Source organism: Triticum dicoccoides, chromosome 2A, assembly GCF_002162155.2.
Source record: "Triticum dicoccoides isolate Atlit2015 ecotype Zavitan chromosome 2A, WEW_v2.0, whole genome shotgun sequence".
Taxonomy (NCBI): Eukaryota; Viridiplantae; Streptophyta; class Magnoliopsida; order Poales; family Poaceae; genus Triticum; species Triticum dicoccoides.
The window spans coordinates 102,795,986-102,809,958 of NC_041382.1; the positions used below are offsets into that span (position 1 = coordinate 102,795,986).

General features: G+C 45.0%; 1 protein-coding gene across 6 annotated transcripts in view; it reads right to left on the minus strand.

Moving 5' to 3' along the window:
• LOC119353625 (uncharacterized transmembrane protein DDB_G0289901-like) overlaps positions 1-7,591 on the minus strand; it is a 15,618-nt gene extending 8,027 nt beyond the window's left edge. For 2 of the 6 annotated variants that reach the window (XM_037620259.1, XM_037620261.1), the window contains exons 1-6: positions 7,402-7,590; positions 7,062-7,262; positions 6,837-6,946; positions 6,605-6,719; positions 6,198-6,346; positions 4,932-5,068 (exon numbers count right to left, since the gene is read on the minus strand). Coding sequence is in view for 1 of the 6 variants with exons in the window: in XM_037620262.1 (XP_037476159.1) it covers positions 4,932-5,068; positions 6,198-6,326 (266 nt within the window). In the remaining 5 variants the exon portion in view is untranslated. The other 4 variants (XM_037620262.1, XM_037620255.1, XM_037620257.1 and 1 more) reach the window with 4 other exon arrangements.
• Between the last annotated feature and the right edge of the window lie 6,382 nt (positions 7,592-13,973).

Consider the following 13,973-nt stretch of genomic DNA (forward strand, 5'->3'; position numbering starts at 1 on the left):
CGCTCGGGGCGGACGGGCTGGCCGGCGGCGGGGTTGGACGCGGCGGCGGCTGAGCTAACCCTAGGTGGGAGGCGGCCAAGAGGAGCGTGAACCGAGGGGGGAAATGGCTGGGTTTTTTTTTTGTTGTGTCTGATTTGATTAGGGGGTGGGTCTTATATTAGAGGGTTCTGCGCGATCGATGCTAGTTGTAGTTGTGGTTCACTATCTGGTTGTTATAAGAAGTGCTTTGCAAAACTGCACTTGCTTTGATGATGTGATACTATCTGGTTTTGTTAAAAAAAATAAGTAGTTCTCTCAATCTGCGCTAATGCTTGGTTTTAGCAAACAAACCATTGTTTGTTTTAACAGGCAGAAGTAACCTCTCTGATTATTATATTAACATGGGGCAAGCCACACCCTTCAGTTTCATTTGTCCCTATATTAATTAAATTCAAATATGGATCAGTATCCTCTGCTTTCTTACGCACTACTCCCTTTGTAAACATATATAAGACGCTTTATATCACTAATGTCTTATACTCCCTCCGTCCGGAAATACTTGTCATCAAATCCTTTTTTATCCATTTTGATGACAAGTATTTTCAGACAGAGAGAGTATATGTGTATAGAGGCAGTATTATTCATAGGTTGGTATGCTAGATTCAAGTACGCCTTGCAGTGTTCTCTAGGGTTGGTTAAATAGTTTTAGGTGACGGCAAAGCCAAATGAAGCCGCTCCATCCCTCGTGCGAACTCATCTAGGGTTTCCCTGCCTCTCGCCGCCGGTCCGCCTCGTCTCCTATGGTCCTTGAACCGTGGAGGTGTGGTGGATCCCGGCCTTTGCCTGCGGGAGGGCTCCGTTTTTAGGTGCTTTCCTGCGTTTTATTAGGGTTTCTGCTATGGTCAAGAAGACGATGCGGCGGCGGCTTCTTGAAGATGAAATAAGGTTCTCTATGCCTAACCCCCGTCCCGGTGATGTTTCAAGCATCGTTGGAAGGCGTGTGGAAATTTGTCTCCAACGGATCCCGTGGGATCCGGTCGGCATTCGTCTTCGGTGGATCCGATCTTCGTTCGTCCACGTCTGTGTGTCTGCATGTTGGATCCTCCCGATCTACAATTCTCTTCATCGACGGTGGTTGTTGTTCTGATGCGCTGATCCTATGGGGCCTTAGCACGACGGCTCTCCGACTGTTTACTACAACGATGTTTGCCCGACTCCAACAAGGGAGAGGCGATGACAGCGGCGCGCCTTCGGCTCGCTTTAGTGCTTGTAGTCATCGCTAGGTGGTCTACGAACCTGGATGTAAATTCTACTTCTAGTGTTCTATGTACTACCTTAACAGTTGATGAATAGATCGAAAGTTTTCTCGCAAAAAATAGTTTTATGTGACTCCTACTACATAGTTGATCATGTATAATTAAATTATATTAAATGGTGTTGTCATACTTCGACATGTTTTTTATGGTCGATTTATGTGCACTAACAACAAATTCATTGTACACTAAAACATAGTTGATCAGGCATAAAATACATTTTATGCACTATGTGCAACAGTATTGTTTCCTATAAATGAGTGGCCTGTCCTAGCTCGTTTCAATTTAATTTTAGGCATGCCTTATTTATCTTACACATTTTATTATTATTTCAAATGCTTGACAATATGGCATAGCAAATCATCCATGCCATTAGAGAACTCACAGATCAATCTGAGGTGTGTCCTTGGCTATTAGACTACTGTCATGTAATTGAGAAAATATGTAATCTCTTTAATGACCTCCTCTTCATCAAATGTGCAAGCAACATTTCTAATAAGATTTTTGGTGTGTCATCTAACATGCAAGTTATTCCTGGAAAACCATATGAAGACCAGAAATTTCGGACCTCTTTGTTTAAGCTTCAAAAACCAGATTCAGCTTTGCCATCGAAGCTGAATCTGGAATATGAAACAAATAGCTATTTTGAATCAGCTTTGCCAGTGAAACTGAATGTGGAATCGGAAACAAACAGTTATCTCAAATCAGCTTCGCCAGTGAAGCTGAATCTCGATTTGGGACATTGTCAGCGTAATTTGCTGAAGCACTTTAAAGTGTACTTTGGTGGCGAAGCTGATTCTGCAAATCAGATTGGCCACTGAAGCAAATCCAAAGATGATTCGACTGCAATCAAAGTGAAACAAACATGGCCTTATATCTTGCGAAACAAATTTGACACTGAAGCAAATCTGTAGGTGATTCGGATTCAATCAAAGCTGAAACGAACCGGGCCGATGCAAGGATGTAGGCTTCATGTGTGTCATTTCAAAGAAAAGTTAATAAGTATGTTATTTGTTTTTCCTTGATGTGAATTTTGCTACTTATTTTTGTCCATGTAATTCTATAGGTCCTGGTTTCAAACCAGTCTCCTTGCAGAATTGTTATGCAAGGGAAGGTTGTCTAGAGAAACCCCTTCCCCATACCCCTTGTGTGGGAGCTTTCAACACTGGGTACGTTCATTTATTTTTGTCCATAAGATTCTGCAGATGTTTGAAAAGCTCCGTGTGTGCAGGCAAAGTTGGTCATGTGGAGCTTATAAAAGGGGGGTACAAACCGTGTGGAACTTTAAAAGGGTAGATATAGTGTATGCTGAGTTTTTAGTTTTTACATGCTGTGAAGGAGGAAGCTATTGTGGACACTAGGGTATACTCACAAAACGAGTTGAACTAGCTAGATTCGAGACAATGTATGGGAAGTAGGTGCTCAATTTCTTTACATCTATATTTTTTAAGTTTCTTTGCATATTCAGAGTTGAAGGTCCGTGTTTTTTTAAAGGTGATTCGCGGGTTCATCAGGTGTGCTCAATCGACCAGGAAATACACGCAAGGAATGCAAACAATATTCTGATGCCCCGATGATTTCCTTCTTATGATGTTCCATCTAAGTGGTCATAGCCTTGTATAATTCTCGAAATTTGATAAAGATTAAAAAAACAAAGAAATGGAATGGAAGTGAAAAACGGACGTGAAAGTTAAAAGACGACCCCAAATGAAAAGAACACTCAGTGAGGTTCCAATGAATAGTTATTTTTAAATTATAACTTCTGAAAAACATAAACGAAAATAATTGATTATGTAATGGATTAATGTTGAGTGTTAGTTGCCGGTTCGATAATGATCATGAAAGGCTTATACTTCTATTTATATGTTCGGATAACTTGTTTTTTTCCTACAATATTGTTTCTCTTTGTCAAATAATCAAATTACATAGTTTTTTCCATAGACCTGTCAATTTTCTACCCCGAAACTCATTCGCCTATGTTCAAATATATTGCTCTCCTCTCTCCACCGGTTCAGACTTTTGGATGGATTGACTGGAGCATGAATTTAATATGGTATCCAAGTCAAGAGATTTTGATTTCAAGACCCTACCAACGTAGCACTAAAAAAAGATTTTGCGGCCTACACCGATCCCACGTCTAAGGACTAAAATAGGCTAGATGTGAGGGAGAGTGTTGAAATATATTACCCGCCTCTCTCCACGAGTTTGGACTTTTGGATGAATTGGCTCAAGCATGAATTCAATAGTCTACATTCATTTTCATGCATCTTGGTATTATCTACGGTGTGAATGAAGTTTCATTGTTATGCATAGATGAATGATATACAATCTCTGGGCCAATCTGTCTCTATGCATAGTTAGTTGGCATAGAGTGTTTTGAACACTCGCACAACGGACCTTCTCTCCTTTAATTTTCCTCTCCTTTCCAATCTTTGTTTTGTCTTTCCGTTAGATTTTGTCATGCAATCGTAAGACGGTTTCTATTTTCATGATGTTGGAGATGCTTGTGCAAAGTGAGAGCTCGCCCACCTACCGATGTTGATATGTATTTTGACTAACCTGTTTTCTTTTGTGGAAATTGATGCGAGCATTTTCACCACAGAGGGTCCTTTCTATATGCGGTGATGCTAAGGTATTACCTTGAAAAATTGCCTTCAAGAATACTTTATCTTAATTTTTGTTGACCTTTGGATTCTTAGGTATTATGCACTTGAATGTTGTGTCCATATCGTGCTTGATCCATGCTAAATGGATTTGTGGTTTTTGAGCTCTTTGCTTTGTAAGATGAGTGAATTGTGGTCCACTGGTTTTATGTTATCTCACTATTTCTTGCTTTTTGGTGGTCTTTCCTTTATGAAAGCATCAAAATTGAACCAAGTATGGCACACTTGGACCGTGTATGCGGCATGTAGTTCTATAAATATAAGTTATACACTTACCATAAATATAAGTTATACACTTACATTTTTTCTTTGGATAATGGTGTGCGGCATCAGCATGCATGGTTTTGATTTTTGAACAATCGTAGTATTAAAATTATTATTATGCTAAATACTTGCATTGCTTTTCTAGAAGAAAATTGTTGCTTCTGTATTGTTCACTTCAAGTTCATTAAAAAAATGTTCATTGATACTCCCTCTAATCCATATTACCTGTCGCCACTTTAGTGGTCGGAGGGAGTATGAAATTTCCGCATTCCAAGTTGAAGAAAGTAAGAAGCCAGCCTTGGTGAAAGTCTTGGCCTGTCAATAGGCCAGTAATATAAAGTATGGGCTGCAGTGTTATGGATTTGAAATTTTACAATATATAGTCATTGTTTTCTTATTATTGTTACCATCGATGTAGTTCATATAAATAATTGTTTGCTGTTTTTTTTCTCTTGTTTATTAATTCAACTTTTGTTTGAGAAGACTAGACCTTGCAAATTGCAACCGCTCATATATGTATTACACTTCTTAAACTACATATGGATATGTTCCTAAGATAGCATTATAACTCTCGATGTATTCAAACATTAAGGATGATCAATGCCATGGTTTTTTCGGTGCAGGAAAGCACGCTACCCCTTCTAATACCTATCACTGAGGGCACCCCCCTATGTAGAAATCAGAACAGGGAAATAGGAAGTATACAACGTACAAGAAAACGTCGATGGCTTGAGTTGCGTTTTTCCTCCGCTGGTGGTCGACACCAAGTGCTACGTTGGCTGGTGCGATGTAAAGAAAGCTCATGTACCGTAACCGGCAGGGCGTCACGCGTCGCCACACCATTAGGATCTGAACAAGCAAAGAGATACAGCATATAGTCACAACAAATCCTCTATTAGAAAGTAAAATGAATGCACTCCATATTATCTGGGCATGGAGTTTTGGCAGTTAAATTCGAATAAATAGAAAATAAAATATAAAAAAACTAAAATCTCGTATACTTGTTTTTTTTGTTACCATGGTCAATACTCGTGCAATATATGTTTTCCCAATAAAAAAGGCAAAGTTTAATGCTTAAAACAAGCAACAAATTTGGCACTCAACTCGTTTTTTTAACACAGGTCACAATATTTGTGTTTTTCCAATAAAATTTTGCAGACAACCAAGGGACACAAACAAGTACATCTCTATTAAAATCCTGTTATTTTAGCATTCATAAAATTGTTTTCGCATGCAGCAGCATATGCTCATCAATATTATCTCTTTTTTTTTGTGAAAAATCGGCATTATCTTTACAGCTAGGATCACCGTACAGTACAACCATTTATCACTAGTGCACATCTCTAAACATTGGAACATTGTATTTAGTGCGTTATTTAACATATGAGGAGATAAGCCCGACGGCACAAGTTCCATTTTGGCCGCAGGTTAGCCTTAAGATGGTTGGTTATCATCAAGCTCGCCATCACTTCAGCTCCAATCAACCACCCACACTCACTTGTTTCTCCTCCTATTGGTCATCCTATCTATCTATAGGACATGGTTACTTTGTTTCATGTAAGCCAAGGGTAACAAGTTTGATTTATAGTTTTCTCATAAAAAACTAAGATAATCACAGTACATTTCTCCCTTGAAACAAAAAATATATTATGCCTAGACATTGTTGTTTCTGATGTCCGCCGTATCGTGACAGACATGTGTGCCTATGATACCTCGCTGTTCTTGGCTGGCCATCAACTAAACCTGCTGCCCAAACAATATCCATCACATGCAGCAGCTACCTCAACACATCAAAGTTTAGGGTCTCTTTGATTCTAGACCCACCGGTTCAACAATTCAGCTTTGAAGGGATATAGCACTCACTAGTAGGCTTTTGTGTAATCCCCCTCTCTTTTTGAGTAAAATATACGTACATGTGTAGAAAGAAATCGGAAGGAGTATGTAAAAGATGAGATGTAAAATAGGAAGGAAACGGCACCTTGATAGCTTTAGTTCTTGTCCAAGGTCGTTTTCTCTCCGCCGGTGTTGGACACCAACTGTTGGGCAGAAACATTGGCCGACGGCCGAAAGCTCTGCCCGGTAACCGGCGGGGGCAGGGCAACACCATTCTCCAACTGGTAGATCCACCTAGAAAAACAAAGACATGGGAGTAGAATATAGTGTCAGACCAAAACTTGGACTACAAACTAGTAGTACAGTAGTACTATAAAGAGATCATTAACTATAGTGCAAAACAGCAAAGGTAGTACTCCAATTTTTTTAGGACATATTATCTTTCTTTACAGCAAGGTTCACGACGACACAGTAAAATCATCATTATACGTTTCCAAAATTACAAATTGATATACACACGCTCCCTATGCTTCCTATGCGGCTGCCGGAGACCTTGTATTGCGCCTGTTGATGCCGGCCGGCGAGAGAGTTTCGAGTGAAAAGGATCGGAAACTTAGGGGATCGTCGTATTCGCCTAACCCTTTGTCGGAAAAAAAATCGCTTGCATCTGGCAAAAACAAGAAGGAACACATAATATATCAATAGATGGAAATCACAAGATGAGTAGAAGTCGTTTCCATGGGAAAAGGAGCAGAGAAAACATAAAAGGCCACAGTTGGCTCACCTCGAAAGCCTAGACTGTGAATCGTGTGATGAGATCCGTGTCCATCACCGGCCGTCTCCAACACAAACATACTTCCATGCACGAGATGGAGGGAAGACATATATTATTATCTAAAGGAAAGAAAGAAATCTACAACCGCATCAGCGAGAGAAACCACAAAGATGTGTTCAATTCATCTTGTTTCGCTAAAAAGCCGAGGAGAAAGAGGGAGAGGGTGATACATACACGTACGGTAGCAGATCGAAAACCGAATTTGTGGATCATAACCAGATCTACCGGCCAGAAGAAAGAAGCTCGTCTCCATCCATCGGCAAACCAGAGCAGAGAAACTGGGAAACCGAAGGTTGTGTGGTGAATCCTCGGCTCGATCCATATCATACCTACTCCTGTAAACATGCAAGCACTTGGTCGCACCAAGAGACGGACCTGCGTAGGCAAGAGAAGAGAAATTATTCACGCTGGGACGGACGGCATCAATGGTGTATTAATGGCGTCCACCGGCCAGTCAGGCCCCCCTGTAGAAGATAGATGTAGACAGGGATAACACAGAGAAGCAGGGAGGTACCGACGGCGAGCACCACCACACATGTGCCGGCTTCGTGCGTGTCTCCGGCAGACACGGTTCGTTCGTCCGTAGCCGGAGGCGGAGGCGGAGCCATGGCGAGAGGATGAGGGTCCGTCGAGGCTGAGAGGATGAGGAGCAGTTGCAAATGCACGACTTTTTTTTTTTGGAGGGCTAGTTGCAAATGAACGACTTGTCCACGCTAAGTTTTCGGTGGGCGTCCTGTCCAAAAAATAAGGGTTTTCGGTGGGCGTCAGGTGGTTGGTTTGACCCTCGTGGATGGCTTCGGTTGATAGTGGGCCAGGCAACGCGTGGACCCGCGCGGTAAGTGGGAGCGGCTACATTCTACATTGCGTGTTTTGATAGAGTTTGTTAGGATGACGCGTCGTTGCGACTCGGAAGATGGAAGTTTGTTGTTAGGTTGCACCGGTGGTACAAACTCTTTTTTTTTTTGTAAATAACATACATACATACTACATTACATAAAAATATACACCAGCTAGCCGAACAGCTAATACATCCAACACATCATTATACTATACCGCGAAAGACAAAGCATGCACCCTAAATTAAGCATGAGCATTCAAGAGGAAGACGCGGGGTAGGTGGCGGCTTCCCTTCCTTTGCAATTTGGTCCTCCGCTCTCCTTCGAGCCGATTGAAAAGAAACTTGTCCAATATTATCTGAAATAGTTTAGGCATATCTGGTGCAGTCCTTCGAAAGTTCCAATAACAATTTCTTCTCCACCATGCTGGTCCCGCCGCGATCAATAACATGCCGGCTTCGGCGATGGAGGAACGGGTCATTGGCCGTTCACGAGGAAGAGCATGCTTGGCCCCTAGGGACCTCGATGTATTTTCCAGGGTGACTACATTTTTTTTATAGATGGGGTGACTATACTATTTGGCTTGATCGATATGGATGAGTCTTATTAGTATTTATTTAAAAAATGAATTCCAAACCAGTCGGCCGCTATATGTAGAAGGAAATAAATACTATCTCTATAACTTTTTATATTATTAAGTTACATAGGGAGTAGTAATCTGCCATAGTAAATACCAGCTACTTTTCTCAACAGATCGCGTATACTCCATATCGCGCTGCATGGAATATCAACTTAACCACCGTCTAAGTTTTCGTCCACACTCCAGCAAAAGAAAGAAAGAAAGTTCTCGCCCACAGAAATAAAAAAGAACAAAAACCCTGGTGGACGTTTTCATATGAACTAGCGCATGCAGCTAAGTGGCTAATACGCGAACTAAATACTCCACTTGTAAAAACGGAGGGAGTAATAAAACTTCATCCCAGCAAATTTTGAACCGCGGGCGAGTCTAGCTCGTTACATCAGGTCAAGAGATTGACTTAAGCACGCCGTATAAAGCGACCCCACTTGTCTCCCACAAACCTCATCGCAACTTGGTGAAAAAACCATAATAACAGTAGTACCGAGACCTCAGCGTTTTTTTTTTTTTGCGGGGTAGACCTCAGCGGTTAACCCGCATGTAAAAGTAAAACGTCTTGTGGCTTCTGCATGCTTGCTAGGGCTGCTGCATCTTGTGGCTTCTGCATGCTACAGTAAGCCCTGTGGTGGGTACTTGAGAGAATTTGTTGGGGGAGGAGACAGCATGGAGCCGGCGTGGCGAATAAAACCACGGACCCGGTACCGAGATCTGGCTCTGGGGCACGCATCATCACAGCACGCATGTGGTGGAGGAGGAGCATCCTATGCTTGCTTCACGACGATACCTGATCGGCACGCCTCACAAGCTTTACGTTTCCAAAATAAAATAAAATGGGGTCACACGAGCAAGCTTGCTGAGTAAGGGGAAAAAATAACCATCTTATGAACCAAGCAACGGGAAAAAAAAGATCCATCCACCACAAGCAGCATATATATCTCTTTTTTTTTTAGGGTAAGCATATCGAGAGGACAAATCTTGTCCTGATCGATTCCGCTGCATCGAGAGGATTTAAAAAGATGAGAGGAGAAATCTTGTCCTGATCGATTCCGCTGCATCGAGTGGATTTAAAAAGATGTGCAGCTAGTGGCTTTAGCCACCACCACCAGCAGCAGCAGCAGCAGCTCGTCGTGGGCACGGAATGACGGAAAGTGTCCGAGATAGGACCGGCTCTGTGGTTAGACTAGCAAGACCAATAATCCGTGGCAGCACTACTTGTGGCGTGTGGCGGCTCCAGATGCAGCCGCGCCAGTGTCGACTGTTCTGGTGGCCGCCCATCGACTGGATCTGGCCGCGACGGAGAAGCTGGTGACTCGATCCGAGAGACGGCCGACGGTGGACTGAGGTAAGGTTTATACTTGCCTCCATAGGGCATCTCTCAGTCACCGACTCTAACAACGACCGCGAAAATGATTTAACGCGGACCTTTATCGGTTCGCAGGTTTGGATACGTTTTCTCCGTGAACCGATGATAAAAGTAGGGTTTTATGGATGTTCGGATAGCAACCACGCCCGCTTCTTATCACCTTGACTCACCCAAACCCCCTCCTACCTCGCCTGCGCCCGTTACTGCCCGGCGCCAGCTACCCGCATTCATGCCGTTGTAGAGCGCGCCGCTGCACATTAAAAACGGCTCAGAGCGGATGCGATCTCTCACCGCCTTCACCATTGAACGACGCGCCAGTCGAGACCGCCGCACTCTGCACGCCAGGTTGAACACGCCTCCTCGCCGCATTTAAACGCCTTCATTAAACCCGTGTGAGCCGAGAAACCTACTTCGGCCACCTGTCCATTCACGAGCGGGCTGGCATTAAACACAACGCTGGGCAAACTCCTCCCGCCCGTCCGCTATTTAAAGGAGGCGAGACACCGGGCAAGAATCGCACCACTCTGTCGCTCCCCATCTTTTTCTTTCACCATTTTCTCCACTCTTTCGATGTCATTCGACGAGCAGGAAGAGCAGCAATTCTTCGCATAAAAATCGGCTGGGTGGCTAACCGGGCCGGCCAGATACGAGCAAGGCAGCTCGCTGCTCCACCTCCCTTGCCAGCCCGGAGCGCGTGGTTCAGCAACTCGCCGCTCCAAGCCAGCTCTCGGAGAGTGGCGAGTTGCTCCAGGCTGGCACATGGGGAAGCACGGTGGCGTGGGCATTGTCGCTGCCGTAGACGATGCCACATCGTACCATGCCTCCCGTGCCTGCGACCGTGCCATCCGTCGTCAACGCACGCGTAGCCGCACCCTGCCGGCAGAGAAAGAAGCTGGTTGCGCGGAGATCGAAGAGTCAACGGCCAGCGCCCGTGTCCGCCGCCAACATCAAGGGAAGTAGAACACGGGAGGTTGTCGCCTCTTGCGTCCCAGGAAGGCAAACACCGGCGCGTTGTCGGCTTGTACAACCGGTGACCTGCCTGGTTCTTTATCTCATACTATCCCGGGCCCCGTGTGGGCTCCACGAAAGCACCCTTCCCCTCTGGCTGAAGCACGCTCTTTGCCACTTTGATGAGTGGCACTGTTGGACATAGGGAAGATACGGGGAAATAATATTCCTCCAGGACTCAGGCTGCCGGACATAGGAAAGACAAAGGGATCCGTCATGGCTGGCAGTAGACTAATGTAGTGTTCCTATGTCATGGGAGTGGAGCTCCGCGCGGCCGTACGTGCACATAGTTTTACCTTTTTAATTTAAATATGACCAAAACATAAATGTTTTTGTCTGGTTTGTATTAAATCAATTGTGCTTGCATGATTTTCATCCAGTTTGTTGCAAAAGTGTTTGAAATGTATGCGGGCACCATTGGATGGTGGCCTCCCGCATCCGTGTCCGCGGACTGGCCCCCTGTCCGCGGATGGATGCGAGAGAAAATTAGCGAGTTGCTGTTGGATATGCCCTTAGAGCACCTTCAATGTGCGCCTGCAACCATCCCACTCACGCGCTTTCCCGCCTTCGGCTGCGGCCATCCATCCAGGATCATTCCGTAGCCAGGCACCCTCTGCTCCTGGGCCGACGTCGACCATGGCGAATACCACGATTAGCAGGTGTTCAGCCAAATGTCATTGAGTTTTTTTCGTTGAACCTTTTCTTTCTAGAGTAAACACAATGCCGGGATACTTGATGATCGAGAATGAGTTATTTTGCGATGCATGCTTGACCGTATATGTGGGCTTTGTATGCATGATGCAAGGGGCTCGTCCCTTTGACAAAAGGTTTGTGCTTCATTTCACGAGCAAAGGAACTTTGCGTCCCATGACATGCACGTCATTCATGAACATAATACGAAGTCGCTAACGCATCGGTGGCTACTGAGATGAATAATACATATCACAAGTAGAATTAAATGATGAACCAGTTAGCACTGATGGGGCAGGAAAGAAAGCGATGAATCAGCTGTTGCCGTTGGGCAGATTATGTTTAAAACAACCTGATTGTTTTTTTTTTGAAAATACCCAACCTGATTGTTGATCGAGAGTGAGTTGTTTGGCGATGCATGACCGTATCTGCGGACTTTGTAGGCATGATGCAAGGGGGCTCGTCCTTTTGACAAAAGGTTCATGCTATACGAAGTTGCTAACGCATCGGTGGTTACTGAGATGAATAATACAGATCACAAGTAGAGTTAAATGACGAACCAGTTAGCATTGATGGGGCAGGGAAGAAGCGATGAATCAACTGTTGGCGTTGGGCAGATTATGTTTAACCCAGCCTGATTGTTGGTAGAGAAATGTCTGTTGGCATGAGAAAAATCTGAACCACCTCACTCTACTGTATGATGTTTCTCTTATTTTCATCTTCCTGGACGTTCCTAAGGACATCCCCAACACTATTCTCTAAAACGGACACGTGTTTCTTCCTAGATGTGTTCGCGGACAATGATATATGAGCCGGTCATCCAACGCCGTAAACGTCCATCTACAATGCAAACACATTTGGACGAAATTCATGAATTTAAGTTCAGACACAATTTACATAAAATGGACGATATTTTGTCCGTTTAACAAAAACCTTAAAAAACTAAAACTAGCTTCTAGCGGAAGTTGACCTCATACAAGTAGCCGGCCAGCGGCACCTCCGTCATCATTCGTGTCGTCGTTAGAGTGGTCCCTCCAACAGTGGAGGGTGTGGGGGCGCGGCAGCCCTGCCCGACCATCGCCTAGCGCTCGCGAAGGAGTCGCTCTGCTTCCTCCTGCGTTGTGCGGAGGGCCCTTGGCCAACGCCGGCCCTGAGCGGGGAGCCCTGGCATTGCCCCTGCCGGCGCGGGCGAAGCTGTCGTTGAGAAACTACTCATCACCGATCATGGCGAGCTCCCCATCGAGGTGGCGTAGCCAACATGGAGACGTCTCCGTGGTGGTCACTGGCCAGTCACGGGCCCAGGCATCCATGAGGTCAGGGTCTGCGAGGACCCATGTCGACGCTGCGTCGGATTTCATGAACACTGAGCGGTGTGCCGCGTTGCGCCACTCCCGCTGCGTCGCCTGCCTGGTCGCCCTCTCCTCAAGCATGATGATGTTGCACAATGAGGAGGGGCTGACATCACCATGACAACCAGGTAGTGGAGGAGGCACCCACACGCCTTTGTGATCGTCGATGACGCCTGATCCTTCACGGCCTTGCCACGCCAGTCATGGCGCAGCGGCGTTGTCAGTTGGTAGAAGCAGCCATACCGTCTGTGCACCGACAACATCGGCTCATTCATCATGCGTCATCAGATTTGGACGCCGTGGTTGCACGGGGGGACAACAGCTCCTCCCTCACACAGTGGAGAGGCAGCAACACAGACTCCTCCTTGATGCAATAGCGCGGCGGCGACGCCATCTCCTCCTTGACGCAGGCTGGTGGCGGCCAGGGCAGCGGCGAACCACAGTAGCGCAACAACCACTCAATCATGCGATTGATCTGCTAATGGTACCCCTTGTCTGTCGTCGATGTCTCCGCGAGGAGGCGCAACTGCTACGATGGCCACTCCTCCTCCTCGTCGGTGAAGATGATGATCTCCTCCTTCTCGGAGGATCCGAAGGCTGTGAAGGTCAAGCAGTGATAAATCTATATTCCGCGCATTTTTAGAGCTTATTTGTTGCATTTTCTTTGCATATATCATGCCTCATTGAACTAAATATGTGTCCATTATGCATGATTACCAATTTTTACACTTTTCATCATGAGAATTGCATATTAGTGTTTTATTTGTTTTTTATTAATTTTCTTTGTTTTTTCATGTCTATGGGTGTTTTGGAGCAACCTAGGACTAAGCACGACAAAAGGACAAAAGATGGGTTCAATATGGAGGATTTCCGGCACCATACTACGTTTCAAATAGTGGGAATAGCCATTTTTTCAAAACGCTCCAAATCAAGATATAATACCACCTGCGCGTCGGTGTCACTCTCACGATTCCAACAAGCCCAAAAATTTCAAAAACGAAGTTCGGATGAGGAAATTATGCCTATTTTACCGATGAGTCCAGAGCACAAGGCGGCGTACAGTAAGCCCTCGCGCGGTCGTGTCGGCAGTCATACCAGGTGAAATCAAGCCTAAAAGTTGCTCTTTCAGACATAATTCTTCATCGATTTTGTCTCCGTTTGTTCCCACGAGATCCTTCACCAATGAGGAGGGTTTGGGAGAGG